This window comes from Oncorhynchus mykiss, chromosome 4 (assembly GCF_057628025.1).
Source record: "Oncorhynchus mykiss isolate SJ-2025 chromosome 4, ASM5762802v1, whole genome shotgun sequence".
NCBI classification, from domain to species: domain Eukaryota; kingdom Metazoa; phylum Chordata; class Actinopteri; order Salmoniformes; family Salmonidae; genus Oncorhynchus; species Oncorhynchus mykiss.
Genome location: NC_143025.1, coordinates 66,432,153 through 66,450,720, shown reverse-complemented (window position 1 = coordinate 66,450,720; position 18,568 = coordinate 66,432,153). Strand labels below are relative to the sequence as shown.

The following is an 18,568-nucleotide window of genomic DNA, read 5'->3' as shown; positions in this document are numbered from 1 at the left end:
TATATAAATTGGTGAAGCGGGTTGCAGGAGAGTGTTTTGAGGATGAGTTTATTGAAAATAAAAAATATATATATAAAAAGGTATGCGAAGAAAGTTGTAAATATATATATATATATATATATATATATATATATATATATATATATATATATATATATATATATATATATATATATATATACGGGACACGACAAGAGGAGGACAAAAGACGTCTGAACTGCTATGCCATCTTGGAGCAAAAAAAAAAGGGTGCAGATCTCCTCTAGAGCAGTGATGTTTTGGGGCTGTTGCTGGGCAACACGGACTTTCAACTCCCTCCTATATGGGGTTGAGATCTGGAGACTGGCTAGGCCACTCCAGGACCTTGAAATGCTTCTTACGAAGCCACTCCTTCGTTACCCGGGCGGTGTGTTTGGGATCATTGTCATGCTGAAAGACCCAGCCACGTTTCATCTTCAATGCCCTTGCTGATCGAAGGAGGTTTTCACTCAAAATCTCACGATACATGGCCCCATTCATTCTTTCCTTTACACGGATCAGTCGTCCTGGTCCCTTTGCAGAAAAACATCCCCAAAGCATGATGTTTCTACCCCCCTGCTTCACAGTAGGTATGGTGTTCTTTGGATGCAACTCAGCATTATTTGTCCTCCAAACACGACGAGTTGAGTTTTTACCAAAAAGTTTTATTTTGGTTTCATCTGACCATATGACATTCTCCCAATCTGCTTCTGGATCATCCAAATGCTCTCTAGCAAACTTCAGACGGGCCTGGACATGTACTGGCTTAATTAAGCAGGGGGACACGTCTGGCACTGCAGGATTTGAGTCCCTGGTGGCGTAGTGTGTTACTGATGGAAGGCTTTGTTACTTTGCTCCCAGCTCTCTGCAGGTTATTCACTAGGTCCCCCCGTGTGGTTCTGGGATTTTTGCTCACCGGTCTTGTGATCATTTTGACCCCACGGGGTGAGATCTTGCGTGGAGCCCCAGATCGAGGGAGATTATCAGTGGTCTTGTATGTCTTCCATTTCCTAATAATTGCTCCCACAGTTGATTTCTTCAAACCAAGCTGCTTACCTATTGCAGATTCAGTCTTCCCAGCCTGGTGCAGGTCTACAATTTTGTTTCTGGTGTCCTTTGACAGCTCTTTGGTCTTGGCCATAGTGGAGTTTGGAGTGTGACTGTTTGAGGTTGTGGACAGGTGTCTTTTATACTGATAACAACTTCAAACAGGTGCCATTAATACAGGTAACAAGTGGAGGACAGAGGAGCCTCTTAAAGAAGAAGTTACAGGTATGTGAGAGCCAGAAATCTTGCTTGTTTGTAGGTGACCAAATACTTGTTTTCCACCATAATTTGCAAATAAATTCATTAAAAATCCTACAATGTGATTTTTTTAATCTCGTTTTATCTGTCTTAGTTGAAGTGTACCTATGATGAAAATTACAGGCCTCTCTCATCTTTTTAAGTGGGAGAACTTGCACAATTGGTGGCTGACTAAATACTTTTTTGACCCACTGTATACTGGACAAAAAATATAGACATTATATAGACAACATGAAACAATTTCAAAGATTTCACTGAGTTTCACTGAGTTCATATGAGTCAGATGAAATGAATTCATTAGGCCCTAATATATGGATTTCACATGACTGGGAATACAGATATGGGCCTCACAATGGGCCTCGGGACCTCGTCATGGTAATTTTGTGCATTCAAATTGCCATTGATAAAATGTAATTGTGTTCGTTGTCTGTAGCTTATACCACAACGTATTTTATGTTTGTTTTATGTTTATATATACATATATTATTTTGTACATTTTCGTAATATCCAAATCAAATCAAATTTTATTAGACACATACGCCGAATACAACAGGTGTAGTAGACCTTGTTGACAGTGAAATGCTTACTTACGAGCCCCTAACCAACAATACAGTTTTTAAAAATACAGATAGAATAAGAAATAAAAACAACAAGTAATTAAGGAGCAGCAGTAAAATAACAATAGCGAGATTATAAGGGGGGAGCAATGCAAATAGTCTGGGTAGCCATTTGATTAGGTGTTCAGGAGTCATGTCTTGGGGGTAGAAGCTGTTTAGAAGCCTCTTGGACTCAGACTTGGCACTCCGGTCCCCCTTGCCATGCGGTAGTAGAGAGAACAGTCTACGACTTGGGTGGCTGGAGTCTTTGACAATTTTTAGGGCCTTCCTCTGACACAGACTGGTATAGAGGTCCTGGATGGTAGTAAGCTTGGCCCCAGTGATGTACTGGGCCGTATGCACTACCCTCTGTAGTGCCTTGCGGTCGGAGGCCGAGCAGTTGCCATACCAGGCTCTCGATAGTGCAGCAGTAGAACCTTTTGAGGATCTGAGGACCCATGCCAAATCTTTTCAGTCTCCTGAGGGGGAATAGGTTTTGTCGTTGCCCTCTTCATGACTGTCTAGGTGTGCATGGACCATGTTAGTCTGTTGGTGATGTGGACACCAAGGAACTTAAAGCTCTCAACCTGAGAGTTGTTTAGCTCGTCTGGTAGGCTCGTAGCACTGGGCAGCTCTCGGCTGCCACATCCAATGAGCGTCAGAGCCGGTCTAGTACGATTCAATCTTAGTCCTGTATTGACACTTTGCCTGTTTGATGGTTCGTCGGAGGGCATAGCAGGATTTCTTATTAGATTCCGGGTTAGAGTCCAGCTCCTTGAAAGCGGCAGCTCTAGCCTTTAGCTCAGTGCGGATGTTGCCTGTAATCCATGGCTTCTGGTTGGGGTATGTCCGTACGGTCACTGTGGGGACGACATCGTCGATGCACTTATTGATGAAGCCAATGACTGATGTGGTGTACTCCTCAATGCCATCGGGGGAATTCCAGAACATATTTCATTCTGTGTTAGCAAAACAGTCCTGTAGCTTAGCATCTGCTTCATCTGACCACTTTTTTATTGATCTAGTCACTGGTGCTTCCTGCATTAATTTTTGCCTCTAAGCAGGAATCAGGAGGATATAATTATGGTCAGACCTGCCAAATGGAGGGCGAGGGAGAGGTTTGTATGCATCTCTGTGTGTGGAGTAAAGGTGGTCCAGAGTTTTTTCCCCTCAGGTTGCACATTTAACATGCTGATAGAAATTTGGTAAAAACGGATTTAAGTTTCTCTGTATTAAAGTCCCCAGCTACTAGCAGCGCCGCCTCTGGGTTAACGTTTCTTGTTTGCTTGTGGCAGAATACAGATCATTCAATGCTGTCTAGTGCCAGCCTCTGACTGTGGTGGTACATAAACAGCTACGAAAAATAGTTTATCATAAGATACTCTACCTCAGGCGAGCAATAGCTCGAGACTTCCTTAGATATCGTGCACCAGCTGTTATTTACAAAAATACATAGTCCACATAGTTACAGTCTTGTCCCATCGCTGCAACTCCCGCACTGTTTCTTGACACACTGCTCGCTTAACCCGGAAGCCAGCCGCACCAACGTGTCGGAGGAAACACCATACTGTACACCTGGTGACCATGTCAGCATGCATGCGTCCGGCCCGCCACAGGAGTCGCTAGAGCGCGATGGGACAAGGACATCCCGGCCAAACCCTCCCCTAACCCGGACAACGCTGGGCCAATTGTGCGCCGCCTCATGGGTCTCCCGGTCGCGGCCGCTGTGACACAGCCTGGGATCGAACCCGGATCTGTAGTGCCTTAGACTGCTGCGCCACTCGGGAGGCAAAGGCTGGGCAAAGGCTGGTCAATTTGAACCAACATTATTTCATGACTTGCTGAGATACTGTATACATAGACGTCAATATTGGTGGGAATCATGTAGGACCAAGAGTGCAGTAGGCCACTATTCACTCGTGTTTTTCAGGTAGTGTAGTACTGTGGGTTGTAACAGAGAGAGCATGAAGGAGGAGAAGCAGGTGCATAGTCTGTCAGTAGGAGGAGAAAAAGAAAAGAGGAGTAGGGAGAGAGTGCAGTAGGGTGTATACTGCCAGTAACAGAGGGAGGAGAGGGGAGAGAGAGACGAGGGGAAGAGAAGGAGAGTGCAGCGTTTACCGCTAGGGTTAAGAACTTTAATAGAGAGGAGGTGGGGAGGAGGGTGGCATGCAACTCACTGGCTTTGAGGAGGATCTCTGTGGCCTGCTGCTGCACACGATCTCTGGTGGCCTCCAGCTCGCACTCGGCCTCCTTCTGTCGGATCTCCACGATCTCGGCATCCTGCGTCACCTCGTCCAGCTGTTTGCTCAAGTCCTGGAGCACAGACACAGAGCACAGGTTAGCCTACACTACCGAGGCACAGACACACCTACTGTAGCACAGGGCCAACTCACTGTGTTCATTCACTCTCCCTAAACAATGATACAGTATATATGACTCACTCACTCATACTCTCTAATTATCACTTAACTTTCTCTCTTTCTTTCTCCTTCTCTCTTATCACCATCACTCTCTTTTTTAATTCCTGCATTTTCACTCTCTGTAAAGATGTAGAGAGAATAACCACTTTTCATTCTTAATTGGACAGCGTTTACAGCATAATGCATGTTGTCTACTGCTCTCAAGGACTCGTTCCTTTTGAAATAATACATCGGATTGGCCATGAAATAGGCACTTAGCTTTACATTTCCCATGGGAATAAAGCCCATTTGCAAGTGGTGTTCTAATAAATATCTTGACTCGTTTGGCGGATTTTTTTTTTTAAATCTGAAAAATCTGTATGGAGGAGTCGATGTCCTTTAAATTAATAGATTAAGGGACTACATTTCCTCAAGCAAGAATCTATTTCACTAACGGAATATCTGGGTGTTAACCACAAAAGTCTTGCCCAAAATCTATTTGATGATAAGATGGAGTATCTTAAGAGCCAAATGTAGACTACTTTTACAGCCCGGCTTTCTTTCTCCAAATTGTCTGCCATTCACTAGGCCTAAATTACGTCTGCATTCTTTGTAGAGGGACACAACATTTAGCTACAGTGAAATAAACATCTGGAAGTGAGTGAAACAGGGGGATACATTTTGATTGTCTAGTATGGTGTGATTTCCTATTCTGATTGGTCCGTGGGGTGTGATATTTCCCTGATGTGCAGGTGTGTGTGCAATGAGCTGTTTAGGGAAAGAGGACATGCTTTAATCGCTCTCTCAGTTTGTTTTGTTTCTCTTAATGAAAAATGCAATTGTGGTGACATGGCTGATATCATCGTGTCACACCTGCCTTCCTGATAAGCAGTAGGCACCCATCTCATACTAAACTGACTGGATGGGCTCCTGGGAGCTATCCATATAACACAGTCTGATAAATTAGCTAGCTAACAAAGACCCACCAATACATGTTACGGGGACTAGGTCTTTGGTTTACTGAAAGGGAATATCTATAGTAACCAGTATTATTAAATTACAATTAAATCATACTGGGATTTTCAGGATTATCACTCAGGTAATTGCCAAAATAAAGGAAACACTTCCTGTATGAATTAAGCAATTAAAATCACATCATGCTTAGGGTCAAGTGTAGAAAGTTGCTCATTATTTTGGCTACCATGGCTAGAAGAGATCTCAGTGACTTTGAAAGAGGGGTTTCATAGGAGCATAGGGGGTTTAAAGAGCGTGTGTGTCTCAGTCAACAGAGCTCAACTTAACTGAATACTTATAGGACATTCTGGTGCGGCGCCTGAGACATCGTTTTCCACCGCCATCAAGAAAACACCAAATGATGGAATTTCTTGTGGAAGAATGGAGTCGAATCCCTCCAACAGAGTTTCAGACACTTGTAGACTCTATGCCAAGGCGCATTGAAGCTGTTCTGGCAGCTTGTGGTGGCCCAATGCCCAATAAAGACACTATGTTGGTGTGTCCTTTATTTTGGCAGTTACCTGTATTAAATGCTTTCTGGGCTAAACGAAAGATTACCGTAATAATACAACATCAACGCTAGCTACATATCTTCTACTATGAAGTGGACATGTGTATCTCTTTAAAACTTGTTGAGGATAGGGGGCAGTATTTTCACTTTGGATGAATTGCGTGCCCATAGTGAACTGTATCCTACTCTGTCCTAGATTGCTAATATATGCATATTATTTTTACTATTGGAAAGAAAACACTCTGAAGTTTCTAAAACTGTTTGAATTATGTCTGTGAGTATAACAGAACTCATAGGGCAGGCAATCTTCCAAACAAGAAGTGAAATTCTGAATGTGGGGCAACTTTGACGTCATCGCCCCTTCCTTTCCCAACAAGATATGGATCTGGTAGCACTTCCTACGCCTTCCACTAGATGTCCTCATTCAGTAGAAAGTGGAATGGAGCATTTGCTGTGAACTTTGACCGAATGGGAGGGGAAATAGTCAGTGTCCCGACAGAATGCCATTTTTCTGTGGCGCATTTCTCTTTGGCTGCAGCTGAAAACGTATGATCCGGTTGGAACGTTATTGGATATATATGATAATAACATCCTGAAGATTTTTATTTATTTGTTTTTTTTTTGAATGTTTTTTTTTATTTTTATTTTACCCCTCTTTCTCCCCAATTTCGTGGTATCCAATTGTTGTAGTAGCTACTATCTTGTCTCATTGCTACAACTCCCGTACGGGCTCGGGAGAGACGAAGGCTGAAGGGAATGCGTCCTGTCTCAGATTATTGCAATGTTAGGCTTTTTCCGTAACGTTTAAAAAAAATCTGACACAGCGGTTGCATTAAGAACCAGTGTATCTTTAATTATATGTAGAACATGTATCTTTAGTCAAAGTTTATGATGAGTATTTCTGTTATCTGGCGTAGCTTTCTATAATTCCTCCGGATATTTTGGAGGCAGTTCTGAACATGGCGTCAATGTAAACCGAGATTTGTGGATATAAATATGCATATTACCGAACAAAACATAAATGTATTGTGTAACATGTCATATGAGTGTCATCTGATGAAGATTTTCAAAAGGTTAGTGATTCATTTTATCTCTAATCCTGCTTTTGTGACTCTATCTTTGGCTGGAAAAAATGGCTGCGTTTTCCCTTTGATTTGGTGGTGGTCTAACATAAATATATGTTGTGTTTTCGCTGTAAAACATTTTAAAAATCGGACATGATGGGTATCTTTCATTTGAGGTATTGGATATTTTTTTTATTTTTGAATTCCCTGCGCCGCCTTTTAAGCTGAATGGGGGTTAACAGGTTTTAAGACTAATAGCTTTGGGGCCTTTCATTGGGACATTTAAGCCACAGAGGGGTATCTCCACAGCCTATCTTACCTTGATGTTGCTCTCGGTTGCAGTGAGCGAGGCCTGCAACTTGTGGGACTTCTCCCTGTGTTCCCGCGCCTCCTCCTGCACCCTCTGCAGCTCGGAGCGCAGCTTCCCCAGGGTCTTCTGCAGCGCTGCCTCCTGCATGTGGAACTCCCTCCGCAGCTCCGCCTCAGTCTTCTTCCAGGCCTGCAGGTTGTCTGCGGTGAGCTGCTGCGTGCGCTTCATGGCCTCTAGCTCGCGCTCGTAGAAGGCCTGAGCCTTGTTGAGCTTGGCCTCGTACTCCTCCACCAGCCTCTTCTTGTCCCCCTTCACCTCCTCCACGCGCTCCGACAGGGACTCCACCTCCGCCTTGTGCAGCTGGCCCAGTTTCTCCTGGTCCTTGCTGTGGTTCTGGTTCTGGCTCTGGTGGCTGCGGAGCAGCTCCGACACCTCCTGCCGATGGTTGGCCTTCAGCTCTTCCAGCACCAGCTTCTTCTCCTGCTCAAACTGGGCCTGTGCTGTGCCGAAGAAGCGCAGTTTCTCCTCGAACGAGCGGCGCATCTCCTCCACCTCGCGGGACATGGTGACAACACGCTGTGTGTGCTGCGCCTCGGTGCACAGCTGCATGTCCTCCACGCGCTGCCGGTAGGTCTCAAACTCTGCGAGGGCCTGGCGCTTCATGCGCTCATGCAGCTCCATGGACTCCTCCATGGACTGGATGCGCTGCTTCAGGTCCATCTCGTCACTGATTTTGCCCTTGTACTGCATGATCTTCTCCCGCGTCTCCGACAGGATCTGCTGCACCTCCTCCTCGTGCGCCTCCTTCAGTATCTGGATGGCCGCCTCGTGCTCGTCGTTCTTGGTGTTGAGGGCGTAGATCACCTGGGGAGGCAGGAAGAAAATTAGAATGGGAGACCGGATAGAACAAACGCATATCCAATGGCTTTGAACGGGTGCTGGAGATGTCCCTCAGCAAAAAACCTGTATGGTGACGTGTTAGCAGGCATCTCCGGATCAGGTGATAAAAAAAGCCTTAATGTACATCAGCAAGAAAGTTCAAGCTTTGTACGATGATATGATGGCATTGCCCTGAAAATAAAAGGTTTATCAATACATTAACTGTCTGACAGCAGTCATAAAACACTTATGAGACGCATGATTGACAGTGGAGTGACTGGCTGACCTTTACTCCCCCAAAATTACTTCCAACTGAAAGCCCGGATAATCTGACTACAAAGTGATTTTGGGAGAAAATGAGTTTTACATTTACAGTTTAAGAGCCATGAGAAATGTCCCCTAATCTAATCCTCCCCCTACTGATCCAGGGTGTTTGCTCCGGGCTGCTGCCCTACGGAATAAGGCTATTTGTTTTCTCACCAGATACACACATCCAATAATTAATCATGCTGAACAGTTGAATAATCCTCGTTTACTTAGTACAAAAGCCTGTCATCACAATAAGATAGAAAAGAAAAGAAAAATAAAATGCCCTTTTCTGAGAATTATATCCATATTTTGTACACCAGGGTGAAAACATGGGAAGGATTGTGAAGTTCTTAAATGTGTCGCCAACTTGCCAGTGTTTTTGATATGCAATTTTTTTATAATACGTTGAAACAAACTTCTTTTGTTATCACTCTTAAGATGGTCTGTTACAGCTCTTCATCAAATGATAGTAAATGCAACACATTGTACCCAACCGGGTAGGACAACATTTTTATCAAAGGTTTATTCAAGAAAATACAAAACCACCAGGGATTCCTGGCTTCCCATTGTAACCTCCCCTGCAATCTTTCAATCACATTCTCGTGTCTCAAAGGAGATAAGAGGCCTATGCAGCAGTATCTCAGCTCAATACCCATTATAGACCTTAGGCCTAATCATATCCATCCTCTAGATAAAATAATAATGTCCTCGTTGAAATGCATTTTAGGGGAATGAAAGGACCCCAGCTTGTGAAGTTCCTCACAAGCGATGAGGGGCTGAGTCAGAATTCATTTCCATAATTGTTTTGACAAATGATTAGGGGAAAAAGCTAAAAGTTCTGGGCCTATCTGGTGTTAGCGCGGCAATCTAGCCAGCCACATGTGAAGAGAGAGATAGAGGGAGAGATAAAGAGGGAGGGAGTGAGAGAGAGATGGATGGATAGAGAGTGAGAGAGAGAGAGAGCGGTCTGTGGTCCCATGGTCTCAGCGGGTGAGATGGCTTTGGCAGAGAACCGTGACGTGGTGTCATCATTCCATAATGGATTCTCCCCTCCATTTGACCTGAGAGGAACCCAGGACTACCTCCCATATAGCCTCCATCAATTTTATCTCTTTCACGCAGCCAGGCACGGCTCAGCACCGTCAGCTCCTGCAGCAAGGACCCTACAGCCATTTAGTAGAGCCAAGGGCTTTGGAATGAGCTTACTCAGCATTCTTGCAGGATTCTCTTCCAAAAAGAGAGCGAGAGATGAACTGACTTAGGCGTATGTGTTCTGTTTCAAATAGAACGCAAACGAAATGCACTGACAAGAGTGAAACAAATCAACGTCAAAGTTCTGTATCGATTGCAGACTCATCAAAGTACTGCTGCTGCCTGTCTTTTTCTTTATCACGAGTCTAGCTGTTTCCCAAAACCCATATCCTCCTCCTTTAATTAAAAGGCTACCCTCTGCTCCCGAACCACTATGTTAGGCTCCGTGTGTTATTACCATCATCCATCCCCACCTCCCCAGGTGAGATCAATGTGTGGTCCTGCTGGCTGAGATGTTCTCATAATGACAGTGACTGGGCTAATGAATAAGACAGCACTTAAAGAGCACAGAGCGTTACAGAATAGATTTTTGTACAACGCATTGTGTAGGCTGAATCTGTGATTGCAGATGGATGCATTCATCACTGACGGAGGAACCCAATATAACACTGGCTGCTTAGTAGTCAGCCTGAAACATGAGCTGAAAGCCCCAAGAGTGGGCCTAGACCTACTTACTGCTCGCTACGAATGTGTCTGCTAACTGTCTCCGTCTTAACACTAAGCTCCAGTAATTGCTTAAAGGTGAGCCTTGTTCATGTTCCCCAGAACGATTTGAGGAAGCTGAAGACAGAGAGGAAAGGGCGAACTCTTAGATCACAAAAGGGAAAATACATCTCAAGGCAACACTGGAGGCTCTGGGTTAAGTTTCCAGAGCGAACTACTCAGCATTGCCCATCTCGCACACTCTGGAATACAGAATTATGATACACAAAGGAGTATGGATCTGAATTATTGCCATAAATGACCAGTAATCCCAGGTAGCAAGATGTAGATATGGAAGTGAACAGCGGGTGTCAAACTCAAAGCCCTCTGGTTGTGGATGTTAATCTTTGGGCTGAAGCCAGCATGTTCGGCACTTAAAGAGGCATCATCTGCCCCAAAAAAGGAGAGCTCAGCTCAGGTCTGAGAAATGCAATGCTTCTCCTCCTCTCCTGGCACTGGTGATTGAATCACTTCTACCGCCCAGAGCAGGGGTCATTACTAATGTCTGAACATCAGAAAATGAGACCTTGATGATAGCGATTATCACCTCCATTTGCAGAGGAGTGCGGAAGGGTAACATTATGTTCAGTACAATGGGACGCTCTGTAAACAGTGCCAAATTATACTGAACAAAAATATAAAACGCAACATGTCAAGTGTTGGTCACATGTTTCTTGAGCTGAAATGAAAGCACAAAAAGCTTATTTCTCTCAAATTTTGTGCAAACATATTTTTTTACATCCTTGACAGTGAGCATTTCTCCTTTGCTAAAATAATCCATCCACCTGACAGGTGTGGCATATCAAGAAGCTGATCATTACGCAGCATGATGATTACACAGGTGCACCTTCTGCTGGGGACAAGAAAAGGTCACTCCAAAATATGCAGTTTTGTCACACAGCACAATGCCACTGACGTCTCAAGTTTTGAGACAGCGTGCAATTGGCATGCTGACTGCAGGAATGTCCATTAGAGCTGTTGCCAAATAATTTAATGTTAATTTCTCTACTAATGTCGTTTAGTAGTACTACCAACCGGCCTCACAACCGCCGACCATGTGTAACCACGCCAGCACAGGACCTCCACATCCGGCGTCTGAGAGGAGCCACCCAGACAGCTGTTGAAACTGTGGGTTTACACAAACAGAAAATGTCTGCAGAAACTGAAAGCTGAAAATGTCCCAGTGCTTCCATGGCCTACATACTCACCAGACAGGTCACCCATTGAGCATGTTTGGGATGCTCTGGATAGATACACTACCAGTCAAACGTTTTGGAACAGATACTCATTCAAGGGTTTTTCTTTATTTTTACTATTTTCTACACTGTAGAATAATAGTGAAGACATCAAAACTATGAAATAACACATATGGAATCATGTAGAAACCAAACAAGTGTTAAACAAATCAAATTGATTTTAGATTATTCAAATAGCCACCCTTTGCCTTGATGACAGCTTTGTACACTCTTGGCATTCTCTCAACCAGCTTAAACTGGAATGCTTTTGCAACAGTCTTGAAGGAGTTCCCACATATGCTGAGCACTTATTGGCTGCTTTCCCTTCACTCTGTGGTCCGACTCATCCCAAACTATCTCAATTTGGTTGAGGTCGGGGGATTGTGGAACCCAGGTCATCTGATGCAGCACTCCATCACTCTCCTTCTGGGTCAAATAGCCCTTACACAGCCTGGAGGTGTGTTGGGTCATTTTCCTGTAGAAAAACAAATGATAGTCCCACTAAGCCCAAACCAGATGGGATGGTGTATCGCTGCAGAATGCTGTGGTAGCCATGCTGGCCAAGTGTGCCTTGAATTGTAAATAAATCACAGACAGTGTCACCAGCAAATCACCCCACACCAGAACACCTCCTCCTCCATACTTTACGGTGGAAAATACACATGCAGAGATCATCCGTTCACCAACACCGCTTCTCACAAAGACAACCAAAAATCTCAAATTTGGACTCCAGACCAAAGGACACATTTCCACCGGTCTCATGTCTATTGCTCGTTCTATTGCTCGTGTTTCTTGGCCCAAGCAAGTCTCTTCTTATTATTGGTGTCCTTTAGTAGTGGTTTCTTTGCAGCCATGGAGGCCTGATTTCACACAGTCTCCTCTGAACAGTAGATGTTGAGATGTGTCTGTTACTTGAAATCTGTGAAGCATTTATTTGGGATGCAATGTCTGAGGCTAGTAACTCTAATGGACTTAGATTGGCTCAAATGCATTAAGAAGGAAATACATTTCACAAATTAACTTTTAAGAAGGCACACCTGTTAATTGAAATGCATTCCAGGTGACTACATCATGAAGCTGGTTGAGAGAATGCCAAGAGTGTGCAAAGCTGTCATCAAGGCAAAGGGTGGCTATTTGAAGAATCTCAAATATAAAACATATTTAGATTTGTTTAACACTTTTTTTGGTTACTACTTGATTCCATATGTGTTATTTCATAGTTGTGATGTCTTCACTAATATTCTACAATGCAGAAAATAGTAAAAATAAAGAAAAACTATTTTGACCGGTAGTGTATGTACGACAGGGTTTTCCATTTCCCGCCAATATCCAGCAACTTCGCACAACCATTGAAGTGGGGCAACATTCCACAGGCCACAATCAACAGCTTGAGCAAACCTAAAGCAAAGGCAACGTGTCGCCATGCATGAGGCAAATGGTGGTCACCCCCCCGATACTGACTGTTTTTCTGATGCACGCCCATACCTTTTTCTTTATGGTATCTGTGACCGACATATGCATATCTATATTCCCAGTCATATGAAATCCATAGATTTGGGCCTAATTCATTTATTTCAATTGACTGATGTCCTTATATGAACTGTAACTCAGTAAAATCTTTGAAATTGTTGCATGTTGCATTTATATTTTTGTTCAGTATAGCTTTGAGCGGATATATCTCAAAGGACAGCAGAGTGCCTGTCCGCCATTAATGCCTCGGTCATGCCATTGACTGTATCCCACTATAATAGGATGCAGTTGCAGCCAATTTAAAAGCCAATCTCACTAATGTGACTTTAGAATATTTCCAGTTTTGTAAACTTAATTCCTAACTTGTATTTACTATTCAGTATTAGTTGGACTAAGTCACGTGCAAATATACCGCATCAACCACCTCAGAGGCTCTTTAAAGAAGTGAAGATGCTGATTCGCAAAGCTACTGAATATGCATTAAGTGTGGAAATGGATTTAATGAAGTCGAAAGATAGTGCTAATTAGAGTCATTATGGGCACAGTTTCCACTAAACTGCAAGGTGCACCTAAAATCCAGGAGGTAATTAAGGCAGATAAGGGGGTAGCATAGGGCCAGCTCTGTAAACTGTGCTTTGTTTCATACAGAGGGAACACTGACTGGAACTTTGCTATGCTGAGCAGATTCTCCAGCAGTGTGACACCAAAATTCCCCCACTGCAGCATTTACATGGCCTGATTGTGAATAAGTTTATTTTAAATGCCTGACTTAGCAATACGTCATATATGATTTTTCTCCAAGGTCAAATTAAATGGAAGGGTTTGGCGTACCTTAAAGGTTGCTCAAATCGAATAGTTTGCCTAATTTCAGTTTATGTGACAAAACAAGCAGTGTAGAGAATCATTGTACCATCTAAACCGCTGCGAAATATATTTTACATAACCAAAAATATTGTATTTTTAGCTACTTGAAGCTGGTGTACAAAACCAAAAGTAAAAGATGCAAAAACAAAACTTAAGAGCGGGAAGCATAGAAATAGCCCACATAGACTTGCGTTCAATTAGAATGACAGATCTATAACTCACATTTCTATGTGAATTTGGTCAGGTCACCCAAAAGGTTACATGTTGCAGCTTTAAGCCTCTCATAGACAGAAGATTATGGTTTACGTACATAGGCAGTAGTAGCTTAACGGTCTTTACACAAGTCATCGTGTGATCTTATCTAAGGCAGGTTTGATTGGCTGTGGCCCTTTATTAAATAATAGATGGGCATGTGAAGGGAGGCCTTCATGGGGTGCCTGCCATCTCTATCTAGAAGCGGGGCTGAGTATGAGAGTGGATGTATGAATGTTTGTGTTCATCCTCCATTCTATATTGGCCCATATCATAATCAGGGCTGTTACGGTGACCATATTACCGCCACACAATGGCGGTCACTAGTCATGACTGCAGTCAAATTCCACATGACCATTTAGTCACGGTAACTAGGCTTCTACAAAACTGCGCTCAGATGCTTCTTTTGGTCATTAGTAGCTTACCAAACTTGCTAACTGCTAGTCACTAATGGCCTGCTCCTCAGCACTCTATTGTCCTCTCTAATCAATCTGACATCAATGCAAATGTGATAAAAAAATCTAATCAAACACTTCATGAGAGCCCATGAACTCATGTTGTAAAACATTTCATTGGGCAATGCAATTGCGTGAGAAAACAGAGTGATGGCCGCTAATAAAAAGATGAGGATCCCATCAGCTTTCTATAGGCTAGGCCTACTATATTTATTTCTCAACTTTCCTAATATGAAGAACATTGCTTCTCTTTACAACAGGAGTATCGCCTACCTGGCTCGCATGAAAATAAACCACAGGAAAATTGTCCTCCATTCACTATTCAAGTGCATAGGTTACATGTATTTTTCCCCCTGCCCCTGTTCCGACAGTCCACTCTAAATCCAAACTAATTTCACACATATATTATTTAGTACATGTAAAGACAAGATTAAATTAAGAATAGTCTGATGGGTGACAATATATAATTTGTGAATGATGTATTATCACTTGTGAATGATGACCAGAGTTTGCAGTAAGACAAGAAACAGAGCAATACTTTTAGTTGTTGTGACTTTTTCAAATCATAGTCGCACACCTCATGTAGCCTATATGTTCCAATGAGGTTTGTATCATAACTAATGTGGCCAAATAACTCCAAACGTAGCCAAACGTGGTGTAGTCTAACTGGCCTAAATAGGTGGAAGGTGAGTTTAAAGTTTGGGGGAGATCATTTTGATAATATGATAATTCCCCTTTATATAAAAAAGCATTACTTGAATAATAGCATTTGCAGACATGTAAGATAGCCTACTGTCACGGCATGGCCTTATGGTGGTGTATATCGTGGCTTCCCCCCTCTCTCACTCTCCCCACTACCAGTTTTATGACTTTACGGTAGGTCATAAATACCTGGTAGAAACTGCCAATCAGTACTGAGGGAGAGAGTCTACCAGAACAAAGCGCTTCACTTTGTCCAAAACTCCTAATCCCCAAAATGGGAAAACGAAACAATATGTATTTTTTTGAGAATGCGGGTATGGTCCGTGGACACTTAAGGAACAGTCAAGACGAGTGTGTTTCATTTGGTGATCTCATGAAGGACAGGAAACATGCTAAGTAGTTGCAAGGTGGCTAATTAGCGAAAATGCTAAAGTTATCAATGATGACATTCAAACACACAACCTTTGGGTTGCTTAGACGCCCACCCATCCTTCCCAACCAACCTCCCTTCTATCTCCCTCCTATCATTTCTGTCTTAAGTAACCTACGGTCTTTATCTGTGATTGAAATGCACTGTATACAAACTTGTTTATTGCACATGAAAAATTATACTTTTTCGTGTGCCTGTCACAAATTTCCAATAAGCAATTTGTGTCTATTTCACAATAATCTATGATGCTGGGCTGCTAATAATATAACACTCAATCACTGTTAAAAATAAATAAAGTTCAATGCATGGCTAAGTGGGTACAGTGTAGAGTAGGCCTAGGCTATATCAGATACATTTATTTTTTCTTTGCATATGAAAAATGTGGCCTTTTATAAACACATTTAATGCAATTCGACTACACTTCATTTATGACTGGAGCATCTTAGTGGGGCAAAAATGTTTTTAGATGCATGCCGCTACACAACACTATACAACACTAAACAATACATGAAAGCCACTACACAACACTATACAACATTAAACAATACATGAAAGCCACTACACAACACTATACAACACTAAACAATACATGCACTATTGCACTATGATGGTAACAAACAGTGCCCACAAACTATTAGGGCCTACACAAAGCTGTCCAACAGCAAAAGCTTTCTTTTCAGCACCATGGAGTGAATCCTTACCTCCACTCTGGTAGCAAAACAGTTAATTCAGCTTCATTTACTTCATTTATTTAGCCTTTTTTAAAACCTAGCTGATATGGGTGACTTGCTTAAACAAATGTGGTTTCTACTGACATCTGAGATGTTCAAACTATGGCATAACGATTTGCCAGTAGATTGACGACTTGATTCATGATGATGACTACTTGTCTAGCTTTCTAGCTAAGATTTTGAAAGTATGATGTTGACATGATCAGTCCAATCAAAGCTACGATAGATATAATGTGATTTGACGTCCTTTTATCAGTGGCCAATGACCTTGAGCCTTCTTGGATGGGCACTTCTAATGTAAATCTATGGCAGCACCCAAGGGGCTTGAATTTCCGAGCTCTCCCCATAGATTCTGCGATGACGTAGTGTCCCCATGAGTGACAGAACATTGTGCCAATCATGGTACAACTAGATAACATTACCAACCCCTATGCTCTGTATTTTCTGCTGGCTGCCCCACCACCACAGAAAGCACTGAGCTAGGCTAAACAGGTGGGGCTCTGTTCTGAATGACGGGTCGCCACTGGACTGGAGACATTAGTAGAATATTTTTTAATAGGCCAAATTAAAGGACGTGCTACCTTGTCCTGGACCTGCTGTTTTCCTATCCCTCTCGCTCTCCCTCCCTCCCTCCCTCTCGCCCTCCCTCTCTCCTGCACCTGCTGTCTTGACCTCTGAATGCTTGGCTTTGAAAAGCCAACTGACATTTACTCCTGAGGTGCTGACCTGTTGCACCCTCTACAAGCACTGTGATTATTATTGGACCCTGCTGGTCATCTATGAACATTTGAACATCTGGCCTTAATGGCCATGTACTCTTATAATCTCCATCCGGCACAGCCAGAAGAGGACTGGCCACCCTTCAGAGCCTGGTTCCTCTCTAGGTTTCTTCCTAGGTTCCTGCCTTTCTAGGGCGTTTGTCCTAGCCATTGTGCTTCTACATCTGCAATGCTTGCTGTTTGGGATTTTAGGCTGGGTTTCTGCATTTGCTTTTCTTAAATATTGCGATATGCCTGCCTTGGCCTCTCTACTTTTCACAGACAGCCGCATCTCAACAATAATCTGCCCAAAATGTGCGCGGTGCCTTTCCTTCCGACTATAGGCAATGCGATTAAAAATAATCAGCAGCTTATTGTTTTTTAAGAAGCTAAATATCCTCTGTGGCCAAATCATTTTGAATGAATGTATTTATTTCTGTATAGACAGGAGTAATCTAATTAGGCTATATAATTCTGGCTATTTCATAAAATTTACTTTAGGACAAGCTTAGCTTCCCCTATCCTTATGGATGCGCCACCTATGCTTGCACATTAAAAATGTTACTGCACGTAACCTCCATTCATTCACTATTCGAGTGCAGGCTACGGATGACATGTTTTGTTTTGTAAACCATTCTAATCCAAAATAATTCCACACATATATTAGTAGCCTATATGCAAAGATCAGATTCAATTAATAATAGGCTGATGGGTGAGAATATTATCAAGTGCTTGTCAAATTGTGAATGAGAGACTGATGAAGTGTGCGCAGCCTGCACAAGCAACTAAGCAGAGCTCATGCCTTAGCGTACATGCAACTTTTTTCAAATCATCATTAGAGTCCAATCATGCAGCCTTAGAATGTGTTAAAAATCACAACATACAGCCTAACGCTTGTATCACAACTAAAATTGCATAAATAACTCTAAATGAAGCGTATAGGATGACCTGTTTCTTTGTTAACCTGTCAACACAGAAGCCGACTGTGTTCACTCCCTCGGAAAACGTTTGGAGAAAACATCCTTTCCATTTCATTCAGCTATGTATTGTAATCTTCATACTACAAAATAATATAAAATAATGCCACGTAATTCTAAGCAAATCTTGTCTGCTAAATTAACTAGTGTAGACCACAGCCATATGGCATAGCCAGATCAGGGCCTTAAAAAATGAAAATAATAATCATATGAAAAAAGTACATTTGAAATAATTAAAACGTATGCACTCACTACTGTAAGTCGCTTTGGAGAAGAGCGTCTGCTAAATTACTAAAATGTAAAATGTAAATAAGGACAACTCAGAGTATGCTATTCTGTTCTCCTGAAATAGACTACATTTTCTTCATATCATGTTTCTTTAGACCTGTCTAAAATAAATCATGGATTTATTGTGATGGTGTAGGCTATATTAAACAGATTTATTAGACTTTTTAAAATGAAGGCCTTGATGTTCCAAAGGTCTACATCAGTGGC

At 42.5% G+C, this 18,568-nt stretch overlaps 1 protein-coding gene across 4 annotated transcripts in view; it reads right to left on the bottom strand.

Moving 5' to 3' along the window:
* The window catches only part of LOC110522208 (protein FAM184A), a 161,026-nt gene that overhangs the window by 76,993 nt on the left and 65,465 nt on the right, over positions 1–18,568 (bottom strand). For all 4 annotated transcript variants that reach the window (XM_021600413.3, XM_021600411.3, XM_021600410.3 and 1 more), the window contains exons 3-4: positions 7,227–8,081; positions 4,097–4,232 (exon numbers count right to left, since the gene is read on the bottom strand). In XM_021600413.3, coding sequence (XP_021456088.1) covers positions 4,097–4,232; positions 7,227–8,081 — 991 coding nt within the window. The remainder of the gene's footprint in view (positions 1–4,096; positions 4,233–7,226; positions 8,082–18,568) is intronic.